Genomic DNA, 24,863 nt, shown 5'->3' with positions numbered 1-24,863 from the left:
AACACCGTACGCTAGTAATTTAACGTTATAAATGATGACTGGTTGCTAATGATAGTGCTAATGCGAATTGTAGTGATTGACCGTCCATAAATTTTGAATAAAGATTCAAATATTAAACACAAAATACCAATAACGTCTCATTAAAGTTTTAAACCATTTATAGTGTCCTGGTAACAGTATAATAGAAGTTTATTTCCTACCTACCCAGCAAACAATTTTGTTTAATGGACGTCTAACAAACATCTAAACGCACAGCTTGACATAAACAAGGCTAAACTTAGGCTGTCAGTGAAAATCTAAGACACCTAAGAATAGCCCAAAACTAGACCTCAGACAGATTAGTCAGACTTTACATGTGTAGTCATTCATTTCTGTTTATTTGATGACTAGTCTAGTATTGGCCTATCCTTAGACGTCTATTAGATTTTCACTGCCGGCCCAAGTTTAGTCTTGTTTCAGCCAAGACGACTATGTTTAGACCTCTATTGGACATCATTTAAAAACAAATGCTTGCTGGGTAGCCTGGTCAACCAGCCTGGTTTTAGAGGGGTTTTGTCCATTTCCAGGCTGGTTTTCAGCCTGGTCTTAGCTGGAAAAATGACCAGCTAAAACCAGCCTGGTTTAAACTGGACATAGGTGGTTTTGGCTGGGCTTAAAGCCTGGCTAGACTAATCAAGCTGGTATTAGCTTGTCATCTCCCAGCTAAGACCAGGCTGAAAATGGCCAAAACCCCACCAAAACCAGGCTAGTTGACTGCTTTTTTCAGCAGAGTAAAAAGGTAAAAACAAGGATACTTAAAATCAAATTGTCATCTAGATTGATAATCAAGTGATATTACTTTTAATCTAATCTCAAGTACTCCAGTTGCCTACTGAAGCCACATACAAAACAGGCATGTACTGGTTTATCGGGTATAGTTATCTTCTAGGATTCAAGTAGACAATAAAACCATCCCATTTTGGAGAGGTAAAGGTGAGAGTTTGCTTCATGACTCATTGTTTCACAACAAAAGGTCTTCTCTCACACTAAACGTGATGAAATGTATGTGTTAAGGGGAAAGAAATCATACACAACCTGCACACAAATTCCAGTAGCACCATCATGTTTAAAGATCTCATACAATTTACATACATATTTTGAGGAAAACATGTTTGCTGGCAAATAGCAAATCCAAATTTATTACTTGATAAAACCTTTTGAAAAATGCATGACAAATTACAAAACATAAATGATCTTCATAATAAGCAACAGCAAATTTAAAACGTACAAAATGTGTGCTATCCACACAACAACATAAAAGCACACTCCTTCTGAGTATATATTACTGTACAAATGCATATTCACAGCAGCTCTCGACCGGCTGCCTGAAGATGCATGTCATTTAAGGGAAATCACACGCCATGAACTCCACTGTGCTTTTAGGAAGAGTGAAGTGTATACCATCCAAATAGTGCAAGAACCTGCAAAAATGAAAATAAATAATTGATCATTTTATGCTGCATGTCACTTTTTTCTGCAACATGAAGAAATGGCATCATTCGAAACGTCCACAAAACAAATGCTGACAAAACGAAAAAGGCTTGCACTGACACACATATAAATATGAAGAAGAGAAACAAAACCTCGTCTGTCAATTTGCGATCTCTCATGCCATATATAAGCTTGCTAAAACCACATCCTGTCCCTTTGCTGCATTTCATTTTTACAGACCTTTGCACTCTGACCAAATTGAAGTGTCACCTTTTTTGATAGCCCAGGCCAAAGAATTTAAAAACTGCATCAGTTAATACATTCATTTATAGGTTGTAAATATTTGCATAAAGCATTTAATCTTTATTTTTCTGTCAGCTGTTACTTGTCATTTTTAGTTTAATTTAAAGCTGTTATTTTTATTTTAGTTTGCCCACTGTTAATCTAGTATGCAATCTTTACTTGTAAAACGTGCCCACTGTGTAAAGGGTGTTTCCCTCTGAATAAAGGAAGTGATCTCACTTTGGGAAGGAAACAAAGGACAGAGCCTCTGTGCATAAACACGGGTGTGACATGCATTAGAGACCCCCAGCAGTGATGAAAATGTTATAAATACTTTTAGATCTGCCTCTGCCAGAGTTATGGATTCATCGTCTGATATCATTAATCTGACATAACAGTAATAATCTAGAAACATTTATGTCCATAAACAATTAAGAATTAACATATAATACTGGTATAACATTGAATGATTACATATAATGGTAATGCTTGATTTTCAATGTCAAATAAGCCTACAGGCTCCTAAAAATGCACAGAACTGGTTGCCTGATGTACAGTATTGACAGTTTGTTTGAGTGGTCTTTGTCCCGCCGCTCTTCCACTGTGATTGGCCAGATGGCTTAAAAATGACATTGATGTGCAATGGGTTTTAAACACCAAGCACACAGCATATTTTTTATCATTCATAGTGCTCTAGCGAAAGTGTGTCAGAAACTGAACTGAAGTTTTAGAAAAGCCGTTTTGGAGCCTTTTATGCTCACAAAATGCGTTCAAATGATCTCATAAAATGGTTGAATCCCTAAGCTAGTCATGTTTTCGATGCATTTTTGGGCCTTGAAAGTGGCAGCTGCGTAAGCGGTCAATGCATGGATGGACAAACCATCAGAATCCATCACAAATATATTCATTTGTGTTTTAAAGGTGAATAAAAGCCTTTTAGGTTTAGAACCGCAGAAGTAATTAATGAAAGAATCTTTATTTCTGGTTGATTTATCCTTTTAATATTGGAAGAAACATTCCCTAGACTACTCTCTTGTGCCCAACATAGAAACTGAGTGATACAGTTATAATTCATTACACAATATGCTTGATATAATACATCAGCAATAAGAAAATAAACCTTTATAGTAGGGGTGGGCGGTACACCGGTGTCATAGTCATCACCGGTGTGACATTGCGCCACGACATGGATTTTCTAATACCGTCAGTACCGTAATAAATCAATTATGTGCCTTGAACGGCTGCATTTACATCAATAATAGCTAATTCTAAATAATAAGGCATTCAATTTTCTTCAAACGTTCAGTTGTGGTCTGAATACCTGTCCTTATACTACAGGGCTCGAAATTGCTACCATTTTGGTCACATGTGCGCCCGAAATTTAATCTATGCGCCCTCATAATATATTTGGGAGCATTTGATTTTCTCTATAAACTTGCTGAATCGCTCTACGCTGCCGCTGTATTGGTTCATATTAGCTGTCAATCACTCAACGCTTCCCGCTGTCAGATAACAGGGAGCTTTTGTTACCGCAGGAAATGCAAACGGCTGAAGAATGAAAAGTACACAGGTTTGCAAACCTCACTTAAAGTTATAATAATAATTATAATAATAATAATAATAATAATAATGGCGCAGATGACAGCGATCATGACATGAGGTAAATGTTGATCCACCAGCTGAGATCAATCGAGGGTTTTCGGAGAAGGTGCCCGAATCTTGATGCGTTGCTTTCACTGCGTGTTCAGCGCAAATGTCCGCTAAATGTAAAATCTAATACTGTACACATCATCGCCAAAGAAACTTGTCTTTACTAAGTTTACACTGAAACTACGGTTCATAACAAAGAGCGGTATTGCGCCGGTGGTCATCGCGAGAATCCTGCTCTGTCTGCTCATAAATTGGTGCCGCTTTATTCCACAAACAGAGAAAAATTAAGATCAGCTCATAACGGGACGGAACATTTAAAATGACACAAACCGAAACCAAAACTTAAAGAGTGATAGAAGTGAGACTTTTTTTTGTCCGTTCTTCCTTGAAATGTATATTATTTTGCTATTTAAAGTAATACCATGATATTATACCGTCACCATTCAAAAGATGAAAAATATCGTGATATTAATTTTAGGTCATATCGCCCACCCCTACTTTATAGTATTGAAAATGAAAGTACAAAACATAAGTGTACTTAAGTGACCTGCGTTTGATCTTTCCCTGCTCCTTCAGTCTCTCTGATCTGCAGATGGTGCGCAGAGAGGGCAGGTAATCCAGAGCCACTGCTGCTCTGCTGCCCAGTGTTCCAGAAAACCTGGTGGAGAGCACTGACTTCAGCACCTCACTTCTCCTCTCCATCACTCTGTACACAACAACATAAACAAGATTGTGACTGTAAATGACAATGAGGGATCAGAGTAAACTGTTAGGATTAGGGATAAGTAATAGTCAGCAGATGCAGTGATTTTTTATTTAATTTTAACTCATTTATTAAATTGTTATGCAATTAATGAGAAAATGTATTCTAAAAAATGTTTAAGTCTTTATTCTGTTAAATGCAGAAAGCATCAAGCAGGCATTCACAAAAAATAGCTTTAGAGAAAAATGTTTAACAATTTATTAGACACTAACTTTTCAGTTTTAATAACTTAAGTAAATTGATGCATAAATTCACAAGCTTGATCTTTATGTTCCTTCATGCTTGAAGTTTAATAATTATTTATTTATTTATTAAATTAATATGGAAACATGAAAAGCAGAGTTTCTGCAGATTTCACCAAGTTAAATTTAAGACTTTAAGACATTTTTAAGACCATTATGAAGGAAATTTTAGACTTATACAGGGCTAAATGCTTCAAATAGATTTTCACCTGCCCTATCAAAAAATGATTACAATTTAATACATTTAATAATAATTTTGTTTGAATATTTCTTATATTATATTATTAATTTTCCAATATATCCATTCACAAACCCTATAACCCTTACCAAGGATAAAACAAAACATAGCTGTCAATTACTTCAGTCAACAATAATAATAATTCAATAAAGAAAAATACAGGTCAGAATCCTCAGCAGTAAATGAATGGAGAACTTTTAAGCAAATGTTACTGTAAGGAAAGTAATTAAATGCTATTTTTAAATAAAAAGTTTTATTTAGATGAATTGTTGGTGATTGTATGGGTGTTAATGGGCAGATTGGGTAGCTATACATGAGCAAAGGAAACTTACAACCCGTTCAAAAAGATTTACAACACAACATTTCAGTAGATTTAAGACTTTTTAAGGCCTAAATTGTAGCTTTTGAGATTTAAGATGTTTCAAGACTTTTCAAGACCATGTGGATACTCTGAGAAAGGGAACTAAACACTCGGTGCTCCTTAAAAACAATCCAATAGGTGTGTACAATTGCTTGTCACTTTATCTTGCTTGCGTCTTTCTGATTTTTGAGTGTGCGCAGATTTTTACAGTTAACATGGCTCCTTGTTCTAATATGGATAGCTTGGCATTGACAATGGTCAATGTAACCGAAACAATTGCCTATTTTTCAAGTAAATTTACTCACTTGTCTCTTTTTGAGAGTTTGCAGACTTTTTTTTAGTGGCTTCAATATGAAATTAATTCTTCAATGATATAGCCTAATAATCCTAACTCAATCAGCCACTAGTCGGTGGGCAACATATAACAGGTAACTCATTTAATTAACGAGGGACACTGCTGTGCTAATCCATTATTTTTTCCTTGATGAAAAGATATAGAATTATTAGCTCCCCTTTGATTTCTTTTGTAAATATTTCCCAAATGATGTTTAACAGAGCAAAGAAAGTTTGTAATTATTTAAAATGGTTTTTAAGGTCAAAATTATTAGCCCCTTTAAGCTATATTTTTTCCGATAGTCTACAGAACAAACCATCGATATACAATAACTTGCCTAATTACCCTAACCTGCCTAGTTAGCGTAATTAACCTAGTTAAACGTTTAAATGTCACTTTAAGCTGTATAGAAGTGTCTTGAAAAATATCTAGTCCAATATTATGTACTGTCATCATGACAAAGATAAAATAAATCAGTTATTAGAAATGAATTATTAAAACTATTATGCTTAGAAATGTGTTGAAAAAAATCGTCTCTCCGTTAAACAGAACTGGGGAAAAAATAAACAGGGGGCGAATAATTCTGACTTCAACTGTATATAAATAAATAAATGCAAAAAAATTAATTAATAAAAATTTCTCAGTCCTACCTTGGTTCACAAGGTGTAGTCTGTGTGAGGCTAAAGCTCTGTCTGTTCGGAGCCACGGGGAGTGTGAGCTCCTCCTCAGCCTCTCCTCTGATCTCGTCCTCCAGCTGCTGCGCTCCATCCCAGGCCTCAGACACTACAGCCTTGCATTTCTTAAAACTCAAATGCCCCAAAACAGCGTGCACTTCTTCAACACTAACACCGCTGGCCTGCTTGACGGACTCTAACCGAATGTCATCAGTCATTCCACTCTTGATTTCAGCACCGGTCCAGCCAGAATCTTGCGGTCGGCAGAACCCCTCCGACTGCGAGGGCTGATAGTGTAGTGAGGAGTCCAGGAAGGACATGTGGTCGAAAAACTCTGCCAAACCACTCAAGCACTGCATCACTGGCTTGCTCTTCTTCTTTTCGGCTTCAGTTAACACAATACGCCTTGATTTTTTGGGGGCAGCTTCAGGCACGTCGGCTGTCTCTACATTAGTGCTTTGAGCAGGATCTGTGCTGTTTTTTGGCAGAGAGAGGAAGTCTTCCTCAGATTCTGAATCAGACTGGAAAACATCTTTGCGGCCACAGCTCATCTTCTTCCGCCCCTTCATTCTGGAGGACACTTTGAGAGGACTGCCATCATCAGAAGGCTCGTCCAAACCTTCTAACCTCACAGTCTGAGGTAGTTGCTCAGGTCGGGACTGTGGAGCTGCTGCTGCTTGTGATTTAAATGTGGACTGGGGTAAAAGACGGGTTGGCAGAGGAAGCAGACTCTCCATATTTGAATGGAGAAGATTCACTCCTCTTCTGTGGACCTCAGAAAGAAGATCCCAGGACTTAATGCTCTCTAGATCAGAGGATTCATGCTGTAAAATGTGAAGTCTGATCAGTAACACATTTTATATAGATTAAATACATATAAAGTGCTTGACATTAACTTCTTTGATCACCAGCCACTGTGGCTAGTAGTTTTCTAACATTACTAGCCACAATTCTGTTGTTGGGAAAATATATTTTATATGTATAAATCTGACTTTGGCATGCTAAAATTACTTAATTAAAATTTTGTGTTACATCCACATGCCTCCTCGTTCATTTAACTTTTGTGTGTTGTGCATGACCTTGCTCAATGAGCATGAGCAAATGTGTTGGGGTTTCATAGTGTTCCATTGCAAATAGTTTTATTTCACAGGACATTTCAGAGCCAAAGAATTTAACAGCTTTTTCTCTAGCCACACCAGACTAATTTTTTCCTTGCCACAAATTTTACAATGTGTTAAAACAAGCAAAATATAACAGTAAATATTGCAAGGAAGTGGGAGCATGCAAGCTTTATAAACATAAGAGAGCATCACATCAGTCCTCGTCAGTGAGTGAGGATAGCCTGTGTCTCACCATGCGCGTGATTATCTCATTTGGTAATTACCTGCTTTCCTTTGCTTGCGCAAACAGTTATTATAGTCAGTCCTGCTACTTCTCAATTATAAGAACACATTTGCATGCATCAAAAACGGAGTTTTCAGGTAACAGTGTTTGCCAGTGAATCTACACATTTTAAGCATGAGATTCTATTTAATCCTTCATTTAATTGCTAAACAGCATGCTGAGATGAAACTAATATTGCAGCTCATGAAAAGACCGTTACTGCTATTAAGATGACGTATGCAAATAATAAGTTATATGTCAATATCATCTGTGCAATTTTAGACACCATCCATGAGAACAGCACAGTTATTATCTTAAACTCAGTTCATCTCATTCACGTCAAGCAGTGCTTGCAGGACCGGTGACCGTTTTGATTAGAGTTGACTTCAAATGCAATAAATCTGTTAATATAAAACGTGTAGTAACAGTGCTCATAATTTTTTCGTGGGTGAGACAAAATTTTGTCTGGTGCGCCTAAATTTTTGAAGATATATCTGATATATCTAAAAAATTTAATTTATTTAATTATTTTACTTGAAGCCTTAAAGGTTATTGATTTAAAATTATCAGATTTTATTTAATAGTTTTCCTCACCAATTCTGGATTTTAGATAAAAATATCTTAATAAAAATAATGTAAAATATTTATTTTCAAATCTGTTTTAATATTCAAATTATTGATCTGAGAATAAAGTATACATAAGTGCATAAATATTTATTATTTATAATTAATTACATTCCCTGTTTTTTTTTGTTTTTGGATGTCTGCACTTAATTTGTGAATGCATATTTAGGGAGAGGAAAAAAAAAACCTCACCTTCAGCAGTAAATCTGCAAAATTTTCTGTTTGCATATTGCAGATCCCCAACAAGCTCTCTGTAAATGCAGTGTGGCAATGTGGCAGATTCTCCTCCTTTACATCCTCAGTTTTCACAGACTTAAGATCAGTTCCACTCTTGGACTTCCCTCTGCCTTCTATAGTGCAAATACAAATGCACCTCCTATTGTCATACACAGCCAAGCATTTCTGAAATATCTTTTCATAATCAAATGAAATCCATCCTTGCCTGAAGAGGGCAGAGGTCTCTGTATCTGCTGTACTCCACCACTGCAGGCCCAAAACTGCAGCTGCAGGAGACTCTGCCGAATATCACAGCCGTTCCACTCCAGCAAACAGGACACATCCTTACTATCAGTTCTCAGGTTTTCTGCCAGACACAACAGCCGGACGTAACTGGACACATCCGCCTGGAAGAGCAAAAAGCTGTTAATATAACAAAAGAAAATATTTATGAAAAGAACAGAATTACTGTTTAATTACCACTGAGGGAGATTTGAAATGTATCTCCTCAAATTGCCCATCGAACATGGTACCGAAAGATGAATCTGCACAAAACAAAAGCCCATGATGGCCAATTCATAAACCACACGTTATACATTTCTGTTCACAGTCGACTTGACTCACCACTCGTTGTCAGAATAACTGGTCTCTTAGTGGTGGTCATGAAGGTTTTGATTGCAGTGAGAAATCCCAAATCATCATCAAAAATGATGTCCACTTCCTCAAATAAGATAAGAGACGTTGCCGTCCTCTTGGTTTGGTCTTCAGAGGAGATCTTGGTGCCCACTGAAGTTCCACTTGGGCACTCTTTAATTTTATCATCAGCCTCTTTTGCTTTGGCAGTCTTTTTTGGACATGCTTTAAAGAAAGATAATAAAGTCTCATAAATGATGCTTGAAAACAAAGATATGACATTTCAATATCAATTCGACATTCGTGTTAGGTAACGTTGACTTCTGGATTCTGAAATATTATTACCAGCTTGTGTTTTCTTGTCTTGATTGTTTGCTTCTTTTCCAGAGGATCTTCCACCTGCTTTGAAGAAACTGGCTAAAGACATTGGCGCCAGTCCTCCTCTTCTGGATGAAGCACTTCGAGGAGACTGAGGCGGCTTTCTTGGAGAAGATACAACCCTTCTGGGGGAGTTCAGCTTCCCTATGATTAGACGAGACACCGAGAATTCAGTCAACATGTCATGCACAGTAAATAGAAATGTATATTTAATGGAAAATTTGGTTTATGAGTTTGTGAAATTTATTAAAACTTTTTTTATAATACTGGGAATAATAGTAGCTGATATTATCTCAGTGGTCTGTTTAAAAGAGATCACCCTTAACCCAACCAGCCCTGAAAACTTGCAGAATGCATATTAAGTCATGTCCCAGTGAATTCTGTTCAATACTATTTTTAATACTATTAGATGATTTGCTCATTTCAATATTACTTTGAATAAAAAAATGTCTGCTATGTCTTTGTAAAAGCAGTTTTTAATGCACATTTGGTTTTAATGCATATTAATGCATACTGAGGTTTTGTTGCACTTACGTCATGTTGACCAGCAGATGTCCCTAGTGTACGTTTTTTTCAAACACTTCAAAACGACTTATTTCTCTAAAGCAATAGGGTATATGCACACCTAGTGTTTCTCCCCATACTGATAAACTGTCGGTAAAAGGTTATTGTGACTATTTAAAATTTTATACAATTCATTTTACAGCATCGATGTTGTAATGTAATTAAAATGTAATCAGTTAAATAGACTTCAGTGTTCATTTAGTTGTAAAACAAGACGAAAAGTCATTTACCCTTCAGGATCAGCTGGCTAGTCCAAAAACACCATCAAAAATACTGAAGTAAAATAAATGTTCATATTTTAAAGACATAACACAGGAAAATGTAATTTAATGCAGTGCTTCTTGTACATTCTGAGACTCACTTTATCTTGTATATCTATCAGGCAGTGAAGATTACCGATTTTTAAAGCAAATAGACCTTAAATGCATTGATTTTGAAACAGCATACAGTTCACTGGAAGCACTTGACCCAGGTTACAGCAAAATTAAAAGTCCTTCTGCATACTTCTGCATATACCCTATTGGTTGGCAAAGTTAACAAAAAGCACTTTTTTTAAAATCTATTGTGGTCTTTTGTTTTTGTTTTTTTGTCAGGAAGTAACAATGCTGTGTGGTTGAAGACTAAAATCTGAAACAAAGATGTCAATATTTGCTGATGCTGAACAGATTACCTGAAACAGATTGACAGATTACCTGTCATTTAGGAATAAGACAGTCTTGGTATCTGAACTGAGATTGTCATCTTTTAACAATGACTCAATCAGCCTTAGCAGTCATCATCCAAAAAATAAAGAAACGAAAAAAAATTCATACTAGGAGATGTGCCGGATTTGACGGTGGCACTGTTGCTGCTGTAATTACTGAAGTAGGACGGTTTGTAAGCATTGACACCCTGGATGTCCACCTGGTGGGACTGAGTGGCTTCCTTCAGCTGGGATAAGATCTGACGACCACTTCTCTGAGAAGAGGAGTTTACCTCAAATACCTTAAGGAAGAAAACCAACAGCAAAGGTAGAAACATTACTTTTTCCAATGACAACACTTTAAAGGGTACCTATTTACCCCTTTTACAAGATGTAAAGTAAGCATTTGGGTAAGCATTAAAGTAAGCATAGTCTCCGGAATGTGTCTGTAAAGTTTCAGTTCAAACTACCCATCAGATTATTTACTATAGCCTCCAGAATCTGCCCATTTTGTGTTGTCTGAATTGTAGCTGTTTTTGTAGCCTGTGGCTTTACATGCAAATGAGCTGCTTCTCCCCATCCACCGTCTGCTTCTCATCATGCATTACGTCAGATAAACAGCCGTCAGTGACAGACTCGTATTGAAGCTGAAATACAGCTCATTCATCAAAAATACCAAGTAAGCTTATTTGATGTATTTGTGGTGGAGTTTATTCAAGCCTTTCTGAAACGATAAGTCACACACCTTGTTTGTTGTACGAACCCAAACGTTAGAGTTTACGGACACCATGCGGCCGTGGTGATTATAGCGGTTAAGAATTACATATAGATTTTACTGTCTTTATTATAAACATGCTCTGTTTAAAAATGTTTTAAACTGTTGTAACAGATATTTTAATCCCAGTTTATTTGCAATAAAAATGTTCTGTGGACATGTGTACACATGTTATTACAGAAACATGATCAATCAATTAATTTGGTGGGTGAGGAGAGAGAGTTTTAATTCTATTGCCATTTCAGCTTCTATGGCTATGTCATGGCATATATATATTCTATATATTCTAACAATTAAAAGTAATCAACAGCAATAACTAATATACAAGGTAAAATGCATAAATAATCATAATAATGATAATATATGATAAAAATCTAAAACTGTTTTTTAAAGTTTTCTTTTGATAAAAATTGTACAATTTTAGACGGATACACATTTAAAAATATTTCATTTAAAGTCTCTACAAAATTGTTGTCTGATAACATTAAAAATGGGGCACTCCACGAGAATATGATTAACAGTTTGGTTTCTGTTGACATTTTGGGGGGTTTTCTCCTTTGAGTAAATGTTCATGCGTAAGTCTCATGTGTCCAATGCAGCACCTTCTATAAACAATCTCATCATGTCTTGATTTTAAAAATTAATTAGATTTTCTTTCTATTTCTGGCTGAATTTCAAAAAGTTTATTATATGGGCACTGATCTCATTCTGTCTGCCTTTTGTTGAGAATATAGCCTTTTATTAGTGGCTTTAGATCCGAAGGTGGATTTTACATTCCTTCAGCTTTCCTGCTAGGGCTGTTTTTGGTGGATGAGGAAAACTACACTCCTATGTCACGTTGCGGTGGCCCTTAAAATCCCTGGGATTTGGGTCCTATTTTACGTCAGGTAAAAAAAAATAAATAAATAAAAATAAAAAAAAGACTTCTTGTGTTACTTTAACTGCAATATGACAGTGTACACACTATTCCTACAGGCAGTCCTGTTCAAACAGTTTACAAAAGTTGATTTTCATCATAGGTGCCCTTTAAAAAGAAGTGCGTTAAAAAAACTCATTCAGACCTTGAATCCCAGTTCTTGTGCACAGGCATAGACTGCAGCAGTTTTGCCCACTCCGGTGGGTCCAGTAATGAGGAGTGTGTTACATAGAAAATCTTCAGTCTCATCCAGATCCTCACCCATGAGCCAGGAGTCTGCAAAAAAATAGTTGAGACAATGATCTCAATATAGCGCTCAATATACCAGAAAAAACTGTGTCATTCTGCATCTTTACATACCATTACTGTCATCCTCTTGCTTCTTTTGCTGCTGTTTCCTCTTCTCTTCTCGGTCAGCTCTCAATTTCCACTCTTTTAGCCAGCTAAAAAAATAAGCAAAATAAAACAGAAGAAAAATAACTCAATGATGACATATCGACTAGTGAACAGGATCTTGCAGTATATTTGACAGACAGGATAACAACCTGTGCAGTCTCCTGACAGACTCCATATTCCCGATTATTTCACTGGAGTGCTGTGGCTGATATTTCTCTGTCCAAAGCACATCCTCTTTAACTCCATCTAGAAATGATCACATTTAAAACATTGTCAAAAAAAAACAACAACACAGTGCAAACAAATGTATGAAACAAGTATATAATTTACTGAAGTATAAACAAAGATTTGAACAAAAGTGACAAATCACATTGTTTTTACAAAAAATGTCAACTTTTTCATTAAAATGCTCTTCCTTTAAGCCTTTCTCAAAGGGTTTTGAAGAAAAACTATGTTTCTGCCAAAATATTAACTGTTTTTAACATTAATAGTAAGAACTGTTTTATGAGCCAATAAGCATATAATATAATATAATATAATATAATATAATATAATATAACAAAGCATAGCATAACGTAGCATAACATAACATAGCATAGCATAACATAACATAACATAACATAACATAACATAACATAACATAACATAACATAACATAACATAACATAGCATAACATAACATAACATAACATAATTCAGTATAATCTTGTGACACTAAAGACTGGAGAAATTATGTAAAATCACATTCAAAATCTTAAAGTTTTTCTCCAGTTTTGATCATTTTCCATTAAACTTTTAGGTTAATTCTTTGCTCACCTTCTGTGCTTGTATTTTTTGGGACCGCTGGCTCCACAATCATGACATCATCGTTCACAGGTGAGGTCAGGTCTGCCGGTTTGGACTCTTTTTTCTGCTTCCGTCTCAGTGATCGACCTCTTCGACCTCTGCCAGACGGCTGTGCTGCTTGACCTCTTAACGGTGGACTTTCTTCGATCACTATGACATTATCATCTGCATGACTGGATTTTGTTTTTTTGCCCATTTTGCCTGTTGTCTCTCCTTCATCCACACGTTTCCGTTTTCTCCCGACAGCATCGGATGATCCAGCATGGCAGGACACCTTAGACTCATCTTCAAGATCTATAAAGAAAAAAAATCATATGACAATCATTCAGTTACACATCTCAAAATAAATTCAGTTAAGCTAATAATATATTATTGTGTCACCTGCGGCAGAGGTCTGAAGCATGTAGTCTTCATGTCTCTTAATGAACCGAGTAAAGAATCGTTGATGAGGGAAGGAGGGATTTGAGATTCTCATCTTCTCCAAAAGACACTGTCTGATTGGCTCAGAAAACTCAGTCTTCTGACAAGAAACCTAAATGACAAAATAAAAATATTATGCACAATCATTGTACACAAATAGGATCTTAAACATCTATCATTTGCTAAAAATTCTATAGATTTATTGCAGTAAAAACTACTTCTGTGAATATTTAAAAAATTTTTTCTATTTAAAAATATTTTTAAGTTACATTTATTTCTGTGATAGCAAAGCTAAATTTTCAGCATCACCACACCAGTCTTCTTTGTCACATGATCCCTTAGAAGACATACTTATAATAATGCTGATTGAACGGAGTTCTTATTATCATCAATTAGGGCTGCGCGACATTGAAAGAATCTGACATCTGAATCGGACAATATTTTGTTTTGCCGCGATTTATAGAGTGCAATATGAATATAATTTCACCAGATGATTTGAATTTAATAATATTTCATCAATTTAGATCAACTGGGATGATCCAGTCTCTTTCTATACAGTGCATCTTTGTAAATTATAAGAATTTACAAGCAAAAATAAATGAATAAACAGTGCTTTATATATACTGACAATATTCATGTACAGAAATTAAACAATTAAATGTAAAATAACACGGTCCTTTCATTAATTTAATAATATCTTTATTTTTTATCTTTAATAAATAATCTAATCCTGCGATGTGACTATTGCCAATACACATTGTGTATGTTCAAACGATATAATGTTCAGCCTTATGAGTGTTAAAAAAGTTGTTACAAATGAAATATTATGTGGACATCGTGATTGAATGCTTCAGCATTTAAAAAAAAAAATAAGTAAAACAAAAAAACGTTTACATTTTTAATTTTAAAAGTTTTAAAATAAAAAAAAAAAATTTACATTTAAAAATAATCAATCAATCAATCAATCAATGAAACTTAATTTACATAGCACCTTATTACAACCAGGAGGCTGCCTAAAGCTGCTTTGCAGTTGGGATGCTCCTATCGATTGGCCAGAGATCGGTATCGGCCGATAATCACATTTCATGACTCGATTGGTGCTAGCTAATCTGGCCAATCTCATAAACCGATCGCAATTGTTTGTTTACGAGTTTACAAGCAGAGCACATATAAGAACTGAAATCTTTTTGCATATCAGAACTGAAAGTTCAGCGTTTTCAACAATATTGCAAGTTCATTAAAACCTGGCTGGAAATATTAGGGAAATAACATTTTTTTATGATTTTAAACTTGATTGTTTAATAATATAACGTATCGTATACTTATTGCAAGGACCTATTTCCTTTTAGTAAAGAAGTAACAGATTTATATGTGTACATTTTAATTTTTTAGGCATCAAATATGCTCTCCAAACGTCAATGAGACAGTTTGAATTCTTCCTTCATCATTTGCAATGTTTCCAAACTGCTTTGTTAGTGATTTTTCTTACAAATTTCTTCTACCCGTTTTATTTATAATTTTCTGTAAAGCTGCTTCTGACCATTACATGTCTACACTAAATGGTTACAAAAGACATGTTTAAGAAAATCTACGCGACATCTAATTTATTCTCTTAGGTAAGGAGAGATCTCGCTACTTAAGTATCTTACTTGGAGGGAAAATGTGCTTTATGCATTATAAAGCTTAAAGCATCTGAATCGGTACTCTGTATTGGCCGATCACAATTAGATCACAAGTAGGACAGAAAATGTGAAACACCTAAATCTAACAAATGCCACCAAAACTCTACCAACCTGCTGGCAAAATGCTCTCTTAGCCGGAACCGTAGTACATCCTAAAGACTTCTCAAAACACATCAGTGGCACGGATGGCAAATTACAGAACTCCTTTAAACAACTCAGCAAAGGGTCTGTGGGCCACTGGAGGCTCCAGACAGAACAATCTGAGATGGAAATCAGAAATCAGGCCATCAGTCTCAAACACACACACACATACACTAATAATGCACGTAGTACTATAACCAGGAGGTCTCCAAGCTCACCTGGAGTCTTCTGCTGGATGTGCACCACTGTCTGGAATGAAGCACAGGCCTGGCTGTAAGCATCTCGATTGGCTGCCGTCTTTGCGATCTGCTTTTTAAAAGACTCTGGAAGGCCGCTCTTCAGGAACTCTCTCTTTGCTCTGAACTGTTCATCGTCTTGCGAGTTCTCAGAGGCATCACGACTGAAAGCATTGGATATGCATTTAGATGGATTTTACACTGGCAAGCAAATGAGAGATTTCAATGAAAGCCAATAGAATTAATTAAGGATTTTATAAACGTAATACCTGCTGTCGTCAAAAATGGAGATGACAGCTGAAGGTCTCTGAGCTTTTTTCTCAACAAACAGAGGAGCCAGTTTAGAAGCTGAAAAATATATTAAATTAATATTAAAATTATTATCCGCTTGTTAAGTCGTAACGTATGAAATACTGTTTCCAGGGTCCAAGTCGCTACTTATTTAAATTGATATATTGATTTTATGACCACTTTTTAGTCATATTACACATTACAGTATCAAGACCAAATTTGCACAAACTAGGTCCTGTGGGCCAAAGTTGGCCCATGGTGACGTTTGATTTAGCCCACCATCCCATCTGGGAAGAGAGGAAGAATGATAAGGATGTTTTAGAGATTGTCATTCCAAATCTAATTTACCTTTCGTTTTATTTTTAAAAGCTAAATGAAATTAAATGTATCAATTAAATGTTGTGAATGAATCAGGTTTAGTTTAAATCTACATATCACCTGATGGATAGGGGACAAATCAAGTCAAAGGCAGTTTTTCCTTGACAAATGTATTCAGCATTGAACTCCACTGTGTTATAAATATGACTGCTCTAGTTTTAAATATACTGCATCAGTTAATAATAGTTTAAAGTATCGTTTTCTAATAAATTAGGAAATTACTCATGGCAGCTTTAATGTAGTATAGTTTGATATATTTATCTTCGACCCACAGATCTCAATGATATTTGGTTTTTGGCCATTTATCCGAAAAAGTTTGGGCACCCCTGTTCTAGACAGTCTCTGCACCAATATTTTAACAATTTATAAAAAATGTATCACCTTTTGGCCATCGGATATTAAACACATTCTGGCTATATATATATATATATATATTTATGGCTATATATATATATATAGTTGAAGTCAGAATTATTAGCCCCCTTTGAGAGATATATAAAATAATTATATTTTATATTATATTTTATATATATATATATATATATATATATATATATATATATATATATATATATATATATATATATATATATATAAAATATATATAATAATATATATATACTTTTTTTTTTTTATATATATTTCCCAAATTATGTTTAACAGAGCCAGGAAATTTTCACAGTATATCTGATAATATTTGTTCTTCTGGAGAAAGTCTTATTTGTTTTATTTCGGCTAGAATAAAATCAGTTTAAAATTTTTTAAACAACAAACCATCGTTATACAATAACTTGCCTAATTACCCTAACCTGCCTAGTTAACCTAATAAATCTAGTTAAGCCTTTAAATGTCACTTTAAGCTGTATAAAAGTGTCTTGAAAAATATCTAGTAAAATACTATTTACTGTCATCATGGCAAAGATAAAATAAATCAATTATTAGAAATGAGTTATTAAAACTATTATAGAAATGTGTTGAAAAAAATCTCTCCGTTCAACAGAAATTAGGGAAAAAATAAAGAGGGGGGCTAATAATTCAAGGGGACTTCAACTGTGTATGTATGTATATATGTATATGTATATATATATATATATATATATTGCGATTATGATTTTTGAAAATATTAAATCGCTTTGTAAACGTTTATTATTATCTGTTTAGCTTCTTCGTAAAGTTTGACAGAGCGATTGGACCCAGAAGCTGCTTCACGTGTCATCACACTAGGCTTGTGCCGGTATTCGGTAATTCGATAAATCACGGTAATGAATATGCACGATATTGTTATCGCGGGCACTTCAAAATACCGTGAAAAATAATAGATCCGAATTTATATTCTTAGAACGCGCCTTAGCTTATTTTCCATCAACCGCTTGAAGAAACACTGCGTATATGCTGCGCAGAACTGATGCGCACTCTGATGTAAACAATCCCCGCATGTAGAAGCCCTGTGTGCGCAGTGCGCGCCGCCGCTGCCACCGCACTATAATCCTCACACGCAGGCCATCTGGCAGACTGGGCACTTTCCCGGTGGGCCGACGTACTTTTTGGGCCGGGCTGATCATCGTCTTATGATCTGATCGGCCCATAAAAGGCTTAGCAGCCTATCGTTTTTTTCTGCCTTATTGATTGACGCTGCTGTGATCTGTGACTCTCTGAAAGTAGATGCTTTTTTTCCCGGACAGACAGACCGGGCCGGCCCATGTGACACCCTGCAGCCCATTGGCTGTTTTCGGTATTGACATTGGGCTGGCCCAATCACAAACTCCTATTTTGGACTCCGTGTGAGCGTGCGTCGTCTGTGTGTATTTGTCAAAATAGTCGAGAGTCAGAGAGAAGAAACGCAAGGGAGGCGCAGAGAAATCGCGGGAAATACACCGGCGTTTCATTTAGCGATTCTGAAAAGTTCTCTGTTCATTCTAGTACACGGCTAAAAACGCAAATCACGTAACCACACACTCTCTGCCCAGAGCTGCAGCCACTAGTTCAGCGGGTGAGCATAAACCCCAGGTCAGAGTATAGTGCATGTCAGACAGTTCATCTGCTGGGTGATCTCATCTCACTAAAGTTGTTAAACGTTATATTGAATTCATCTTGTTGTCTCTATCTAACAATTCTTATGTCTTTTGAATCACTTGTTCTCAGTTAACTGTTTTGGCTGAGTGCAAAGATAAGCTAATATATTAATTTATGTAACCACATACACTGATTCTGCACATTGACTGATTGCTAACCTTTATCGTTTAAATTTAATGTACGTTATACTGTTATAATGGCCATTATTGGTTATTAAAACTGATATTCTGCAAAAGAGACAGGGTAAAGTTCATTCTTTTCAATGGAAATGAAAGGAGACAGTTATATTTAAGCCTTGTTTTGTTATAAATATGCAGTGTGAAGATGATGCTCATAAAAATATGCAGCTACACGAGGCTGTTTGGTGTCTGTTAATCATAATATCAAAATGAAACAAATTTGACTTATATTATGTTTTCATTGTTTAAATAGTGAAACAGCAAGCAGGATGAGGTGAAAGGTTAAACTGTTCCCTTTGAAGATTTACCCATGCATTAGCAGGCAGTTTTTGTTATGTTTATTATTGAATATAGGCTGAGTCAATAGTGTATTGAATAAGCTAAATTGACTGTAGTGTATGAGTGTGTATGGGTGGTTTCCAATATTGGGTTGTGGCTGGAAAGGCATCTGCTGCATAAAACATGCTGGAATAGTTGGCAGTTCATTCCACTGTGGCAACCCCTGATAAATAAGGGACTTATGCGAAGAAAAATAAATGAATGAATAGTGTATTTTTTTTAGAACTCAACAAATATCTTTATGGACAGCATACAGAAATTAAATTGAGATTAAAGTTTGTATTTATTTATTTATTTCATATATATGGCTTTTGTGTTTTATAGAATATGAGTTGATAAAAATATTGGACATGCATAGATAGATAGCATTTTGATTGAATTTAGTGGCGCGCTCTGGCCCAAAATGCCAGGGCCGATTTTTTGCCCCAGTCCAGCCCTGCTCACACGAAGAAGAAGCATGGCGGAAGGAGGAACGCTGCCGACAATTTATCCCCCTTCAAAAAGGTTAAAGTCAGAAGTTTGGAAATATTTTGGGTTCCAAAAAAAATGCAGAGGGATTACGAAGACGGTTTCCCTTTTGCACATTCACTTTGATATAATTGCTCAAGTTTACTTTTATATTGTGTATTGTTTTATTTATATTTATTTGTATTTAAATGTTTGAAGTACTTTTAGTTAATTAAAAAGTTATTAAAGTTTTGTTATTTAAGTTTTTTGTGTTTTTTACCTGTTTCTCTAGTAAAATTACAATATCGTGATAATACCGTATACCGTGATAAAAGCTCAATCAATTAATCGCAGCATGAAAATGTGATACCGGCACATGCCTACATCACACTTAATCCAATTAATGCATTTTTTTAAATGACCAGAACGTAATTTATGTTGAATGAAATGCTGAAAAACTGATGTTTATATAATTTAAACCACGTATTAATTTAAATACGTGTGTATACTTTACCTGCCGGAGTCTTGGATGTTTTGTTTTGAGATGCATTTTTCCCCAAAACCTCATTCAAGCTTCGAAGCTTTTTACTGATTTTCTCACTTTCCTGTGAGGAGACTGGATTGCTTTTGCTTGCCTCCAAAAACACTATAGAGTCCTAAAGCAATAAAAAGATATTGATATAAATAAGAAAATCACATAACAGTGGCAGTTTTCAATAACGTACACAATTTACAACAGTTGCACTGACTTACCTCGTCTTCACAGTAATTTATCGACGACTCTTTGCTTCTTGTAGAGCGTCTTACGGTCTCTTTCTCCCTCTTAGTGTCCTTTTTATTTTGCTGAAGTGCTTTGGCTTTCTGAACAAGCTTTTTAGCTTGCCTTCTCTTTTTAGCTGCATGTAATTCCTAAAAAAATAGTTTTTGTGAGTAACCTTTAATCGTAACCCTTTGTGCACTGTTCAAATTAACTACCCTTTCGTTATGTTTGTGGCTGTTTTTACCATTATAATCTTCCATTATAACGACATTTTTTGATTGCAAATCCATGACAGCGTACAATCATGCATTATTCATTGCTGGGTGTTTTCCTGTTGGAAAAAGCTCAAATGTGTCATTTATTTTGTTGATCATCAGTTGACATCATTAATTAAGCTTTAGATAGGCCAGTGCAAATAAGTTTCTGGTGCTGGAGTTCTATGGAGTAAAACAGGAGATTATAGTGTGTGTGCATTAATACACTTACTATGTTCTGAGAGGCTTATTATGATTTATGAAGTCTCTCTTACACTCACACACACTATACTCCATATAGATGGAAGGAGGAAGCTTTTTTGGGCTGCAACTTAGGATCAACAATAAACATTTTAAATTTGGTCTCTTCTCAACAGGAAAAAACAGCAACAATCAAGAAAGCATGCTTATATGCAAAACATGTGTCAAAATAAGATTTGCCACCAAAAGTCATTCCAATTACTGAAACACAGAGACATTTGTGGCCCAATTAGGGCCCAATCACAATTCTATTTTACCCCTACCCCAAGAATGTGAAGGGCTTCTAATTTTACCCCTAAGAAATGCGACACCAACACCTGCACACGTCATCGCGAGCTCTTACTTCATATGAGACTGATGATTGCAACTGCTGTAGTTACTCCAGATGCATTACTTTTTGGTATTTATCTTCAGAACATCACTGAAGGCAACGATATCATGTTATCATAACGATCTAATGTGGCAATAAGTTCACAACAGTACTGTGCATTTACACTGTGACCATATTCATCTATATGAAGTCTTCATTAACATTATAGCAGACACTGTAAAAGCCCATTCCCAGCCACTAGACTTTTCTGACAGGGTATTCGAGTATCATCGAGTGTCAGATGTGAAAGTATGTTGTGGGACTACTATATAGAAGTTATTATTATGGATTATAGATAGCCAAATTTTGTGTGTTTTTTAAAGCATGTATGTAAAACACAAACGCGCTTATGAATGCATTAAAACATATGCTTGTTTGTTGTAAAAATTCTTAATAATGACAAAAAAAAAAAATTCTAATTAGTGCATCTCCTGACCTCCGTGTGCAGTTATACTGCTGTTGTAGCTGGTGTGTTCTGGGAGATTTTTGTAACCCTTGGTTTCCTGAAAAATCTCTGTTTCAAGGGGTTTCTAGCACTTGCTCTTAGCCCTACGCTAAAGAGAATTGTTGGTACACCCCTACCCATTCATGTGAACACACAAAACAAGGGGAAGGGCTAAGGGGTAGAATTGGGATTGGGTCTAAGACTCAAAATCACCCAAGAGTGGATGAAAACATCTGCAACGGCACTAATTATTAACTATAAATATATGGGGTCAAAGACAAGGTGTCCTATTTTGACGTGTGGGTCAAATTAAAATTACAAATTGAAATTATGTTCATAGAGAGTGTATTTAAACCAAGAGTAGTATCAATTAACACTTGCAAAAATAAAACAAACATACAGATGAAATAATAATCAAGTGTTCTTTAGCGTAGCAGATTATTTATTTCAGGTAAAAATGAAACATTTGATGAGGACAGCAAAATGCAACACTTTGTGTTTGACCCACATACACTTATACACACAAAATATACAGTGTTTTTTATATTATTTTGAATTGTTGGTAACATTAATACATTAAATCATGTTAATTACCTGTGCTGAGAGAGGACTTGATATTTCAAAATCACCAGCTTTAATTGCAGAAGTTGGAGGCATTCGGCTGATTCTCATCCTATCAAATGAAGCGCAATGATTTGCTACCTGATGTACTTCACAAGAAACAATAAAGAGGTTAGGAAAACAATGTTAATCTTACCTGATATGACTGCCTTTTGTGTTTGATGGACAGAGTATTTCAGCTCTGTAAATTCCTCTTTTGGGTCTTTGAGCTCTCGGTGTGGAAGCTAGAGAAGGAGAGGGTATATTTTGGGTTTCGTCTTCTTTCGCTGTGTTTTCTTGTTTCTCTTTCTTCTGAGGTGCAGCAGTTGTTTGTCTACATGACAGATCTCTGGTTGACCTCCTGAGCTCTCTGACAGGCTTTTCAGTGTTGTCTTTTTCAGGTGAGCTGCTCTCTTTCTCCACCTCTATCTCTGTTGGGGGTTCTTTAGATTTGGGTGTGGTATCTTGTTTGTCTTCAGGTTTCTTAGCTCGTCCCTTTTTTCCAGATTTCCTAACTTTCTTCTTTTTATCACCAGAAAAACTCTTTGTTTCTTCATTCTTCTCAGAGCTTGTAACTTCAGGTTTCTTCTCAGATGTTTTTTCTTCAGGTTCCTTCTCTGCTGCCTCCTGGACTTGCTCTTGAACCTGGCTCGTCTTGCTCTGGCCCTTGTTGGGTTTGTTTTTAACTCCATCAAGGCTGGGCTGCTTAAAGGCATTCATAAACTGCTTTCTCTCCGCCTCAGTGCTTTTAGGATTGGAGCAGGACTCCACCACATCCAGTTCCAGATCTTCCTCAAGAAGAACAACATTAGACTTTCTTTTGAGATCAGGCAAAACATCAGGTTTAACCTCAGACAGAGGATCAGACAATCTCTTCTCATCTTTCGGTTGACTTTTTTTATTTCTACTAAAAATGGAGGCGACTTTGAACTCCTTGGACACTTTTAGAGACTCGTGGTGATCAGGGGAAATGGGATGCACCTCCGCTTGAATGGTGAGAGTTCTGGGTGACACCTGCAGAGGCCCGACAGCAGAATCACCCGCATTATTAGAGGCGTTCACTTCACTTGAAGTCTCAGCTGTGTTAGTATTGGGAAAGGCATTGCTCTCCTCCTCCTCCTCATGACTTTGATTGTGCATAAAATCTAGAAATGAGATGGTGACGGTGCTGCTTTTCTTTTCGGCACATTCCTCAGAATTAGCATCACACACCGGCTCTTGAGCATCACCAACACATTCCTTATTCTCTTCACAGTCACTTTTCGCCTTACGGTTTCTCCTCAAAGCAGACTTTTTGTTCCCACCATCTTTTTTTAACAACGGTTTCTTTTCAGAACTTTCCACAGTTTTATTAACAGTCAGAGCACTTGAATCACCCACTGTGGCATTTTTCCTCAAGCCGGATTCTTTATTATCAGGACAAGTTTGATCTGAAAGTCCAGCTGTTTCACTTTCCTCTGATCCACCGGGACTCTCAATCAGCACAACATCATCTGTGACCACCTGTACATCCTCCTCTTTAGATTTCTTCTTGTCTTTAGTCTTCCTGCCTCGCTTCTGCCCTTGTCCTCGAACAGGTTTCCCAGAGACTTCTTGACTTACTTGCTTTGAAGAATTCGGCGAGTTCTCTTTAGCTTTCAAAGAGGAGCTTTTTATTTCTGGTGCAGGCGAGGTCTTCTTGAAGTAGTCCATGATGTTGTTGGAACGAGGGGGTGAGAATGGTTTCTCCACTGTCTTCGGTGCAAAGTAGTTAGTGATAGTTCTGACAGGTGGTACATCGCCATCCTTTCTCATTTTTTTGCACGGCTGGAAAAGCAACAATAACTTCAACTTAATTGCAAAAATACACGTTTCTGATAATCAAAATATTGCCATAACAGATTACACATTATTTATAAAGACACATACCTGTCCCTCGAAATCCTCCATGACAGCTGGCAATGCAACAACCCCAGCCATCTTTCACCCTAAAACTAAAGATCTGCATTAAAGAAAGATTTTAAAAGAGGTTAAACGCAAGCACACCAAACAAACGTGGCATGAAATATTAAAAATAATATATTATTATAAATTTTATAATTCATAAACAGTTACTGTAACAGTTTGGATGAACGTTGTTTTTCTATGTTAACATAACGCTGGTAAATTACAAGTGTAAGTTAGTCAACTGTGTGTTTGTAGAAATGTATTTAAATTGCAGACACTCACCGATTGTTTTATTTCCCTCGGAGATCCGCTACATACTCCATGAATTACAGTGTAGTGGATAAATATGAATTCAGCAACGACTCCGAGTAAACACAAAGCCTATCTATTGCCACATTTACCAAACAACGATATACTTCCCGGCGAAAACAAACATAACGCGTAGTAATAACCAACCCACAGACCCACTCCGTGTGGGAATATTACTTTAAAAACCTGAAGTGCGTTTGAATCTAATTTTAAGACCCCATTTTCTGTTATAATGTAGGTTTCGATGTAGTTGAATTGTTTTCGACAAATGGCGCCAAATACCATGGACGTCTTTCGCCGCGCCGGTTCGGCCAATCAGAGTGCA

General features: G+C 36.0%; 1 protein-coding gene across 1 annotated transcript; it reads right to left on the bottom strand.

Moving 5' to 3' along the window:
* Positions 1 to 1,072: 1,072 nt before the first annotated feature.
* atad5a (ATPase family AAA domain containing 5a) lies at positions 1,073 to 24,840 on the bottom strand. The gene is made up of 23 exons (XM_056453498.1): positions 24,512 to 24,840; positions 24,212 to 24,284; positions 22,461 to 24,109; positions 22,298 to 22,376; positions 20,367 to 20,522; positions 20,128 to 20,269; positions 16,176 to 16,254; positions 15,889 to 16,070; positions 15,641 to 15,789; positions 13,809 to 13,959; positions 13,398 to 13,721; positions 12,731 to 12,827; positions 12,546 to 12,628; positions 12,331 to 12,461; positions 10,625 to 10,796; positions 9,216 to 9,392; positions 8,862 to 9,095; positions 8,718 to 8,782; positions 8,464 to 8,644; positions 8,214 to 8,371; positions 5,991 to 6,838; positions 3,950 to 4,108; positions 1,073 to 1,460 (listed from the first exon to the last, which is right to left on the bottom strand). Exons 2-23 carry the CDS (start codon positions 24,260 to 24,262, stop codon positions 1,382 to 1,384), a joined length of 5,346 nt encoding a protein of 1,781 aa, XP_056309473.1. The 5' UTR covers positions 24,263 to 24,284; positions 24,512 to 24,840; the 3' UTR covers positions 1,073 to 1,381.
* Between the last annotated feature and the right edge of the window lie 23 nt (positions 24,841 to 24,863).

Source organism: Danio aesculapii, chromosome 3 (assembly GCF_903798145.1).
Source record: "Danio aesculapii chromosome 3, fDanAes4.1, whole genome shotgun sequence".
In the NCBI taxonomy this organism is placed as follows: Eukaryota; Metazoa; Chordata; class Actinopteri; order Cypriniformes; family Danionidae; genus Danio; species Danio aesculapii.
Note: the sequence above shows the minus strand (reverse complement) of the source record. Positions and strands in the feature narration are given on the sequence as shown.

Coding starts and splice junctions, on each gene's coding strand:
- atad5a (XM_056453498.1), bottom strand. CDS start 24,262: ATGGCTGGGGTTGTTGCATTGCCAGCTGTCATGGAGGATTTCGAGGGA. Junction 13,960..15,640: donor AGAGAGCATTTTGCCAGCAG/GTTGGTAGAGTT, acceptor TTTGTCATTTAG/GTTTCTTGTCAGAAGACTGA. Junction 9,393..10,624: donor CAAATCCGGCACATCTCCTA/GTATGAATTTTT, acceptor GTCTAATCATAG/GGAAGCTGAACTCCCCCAGA.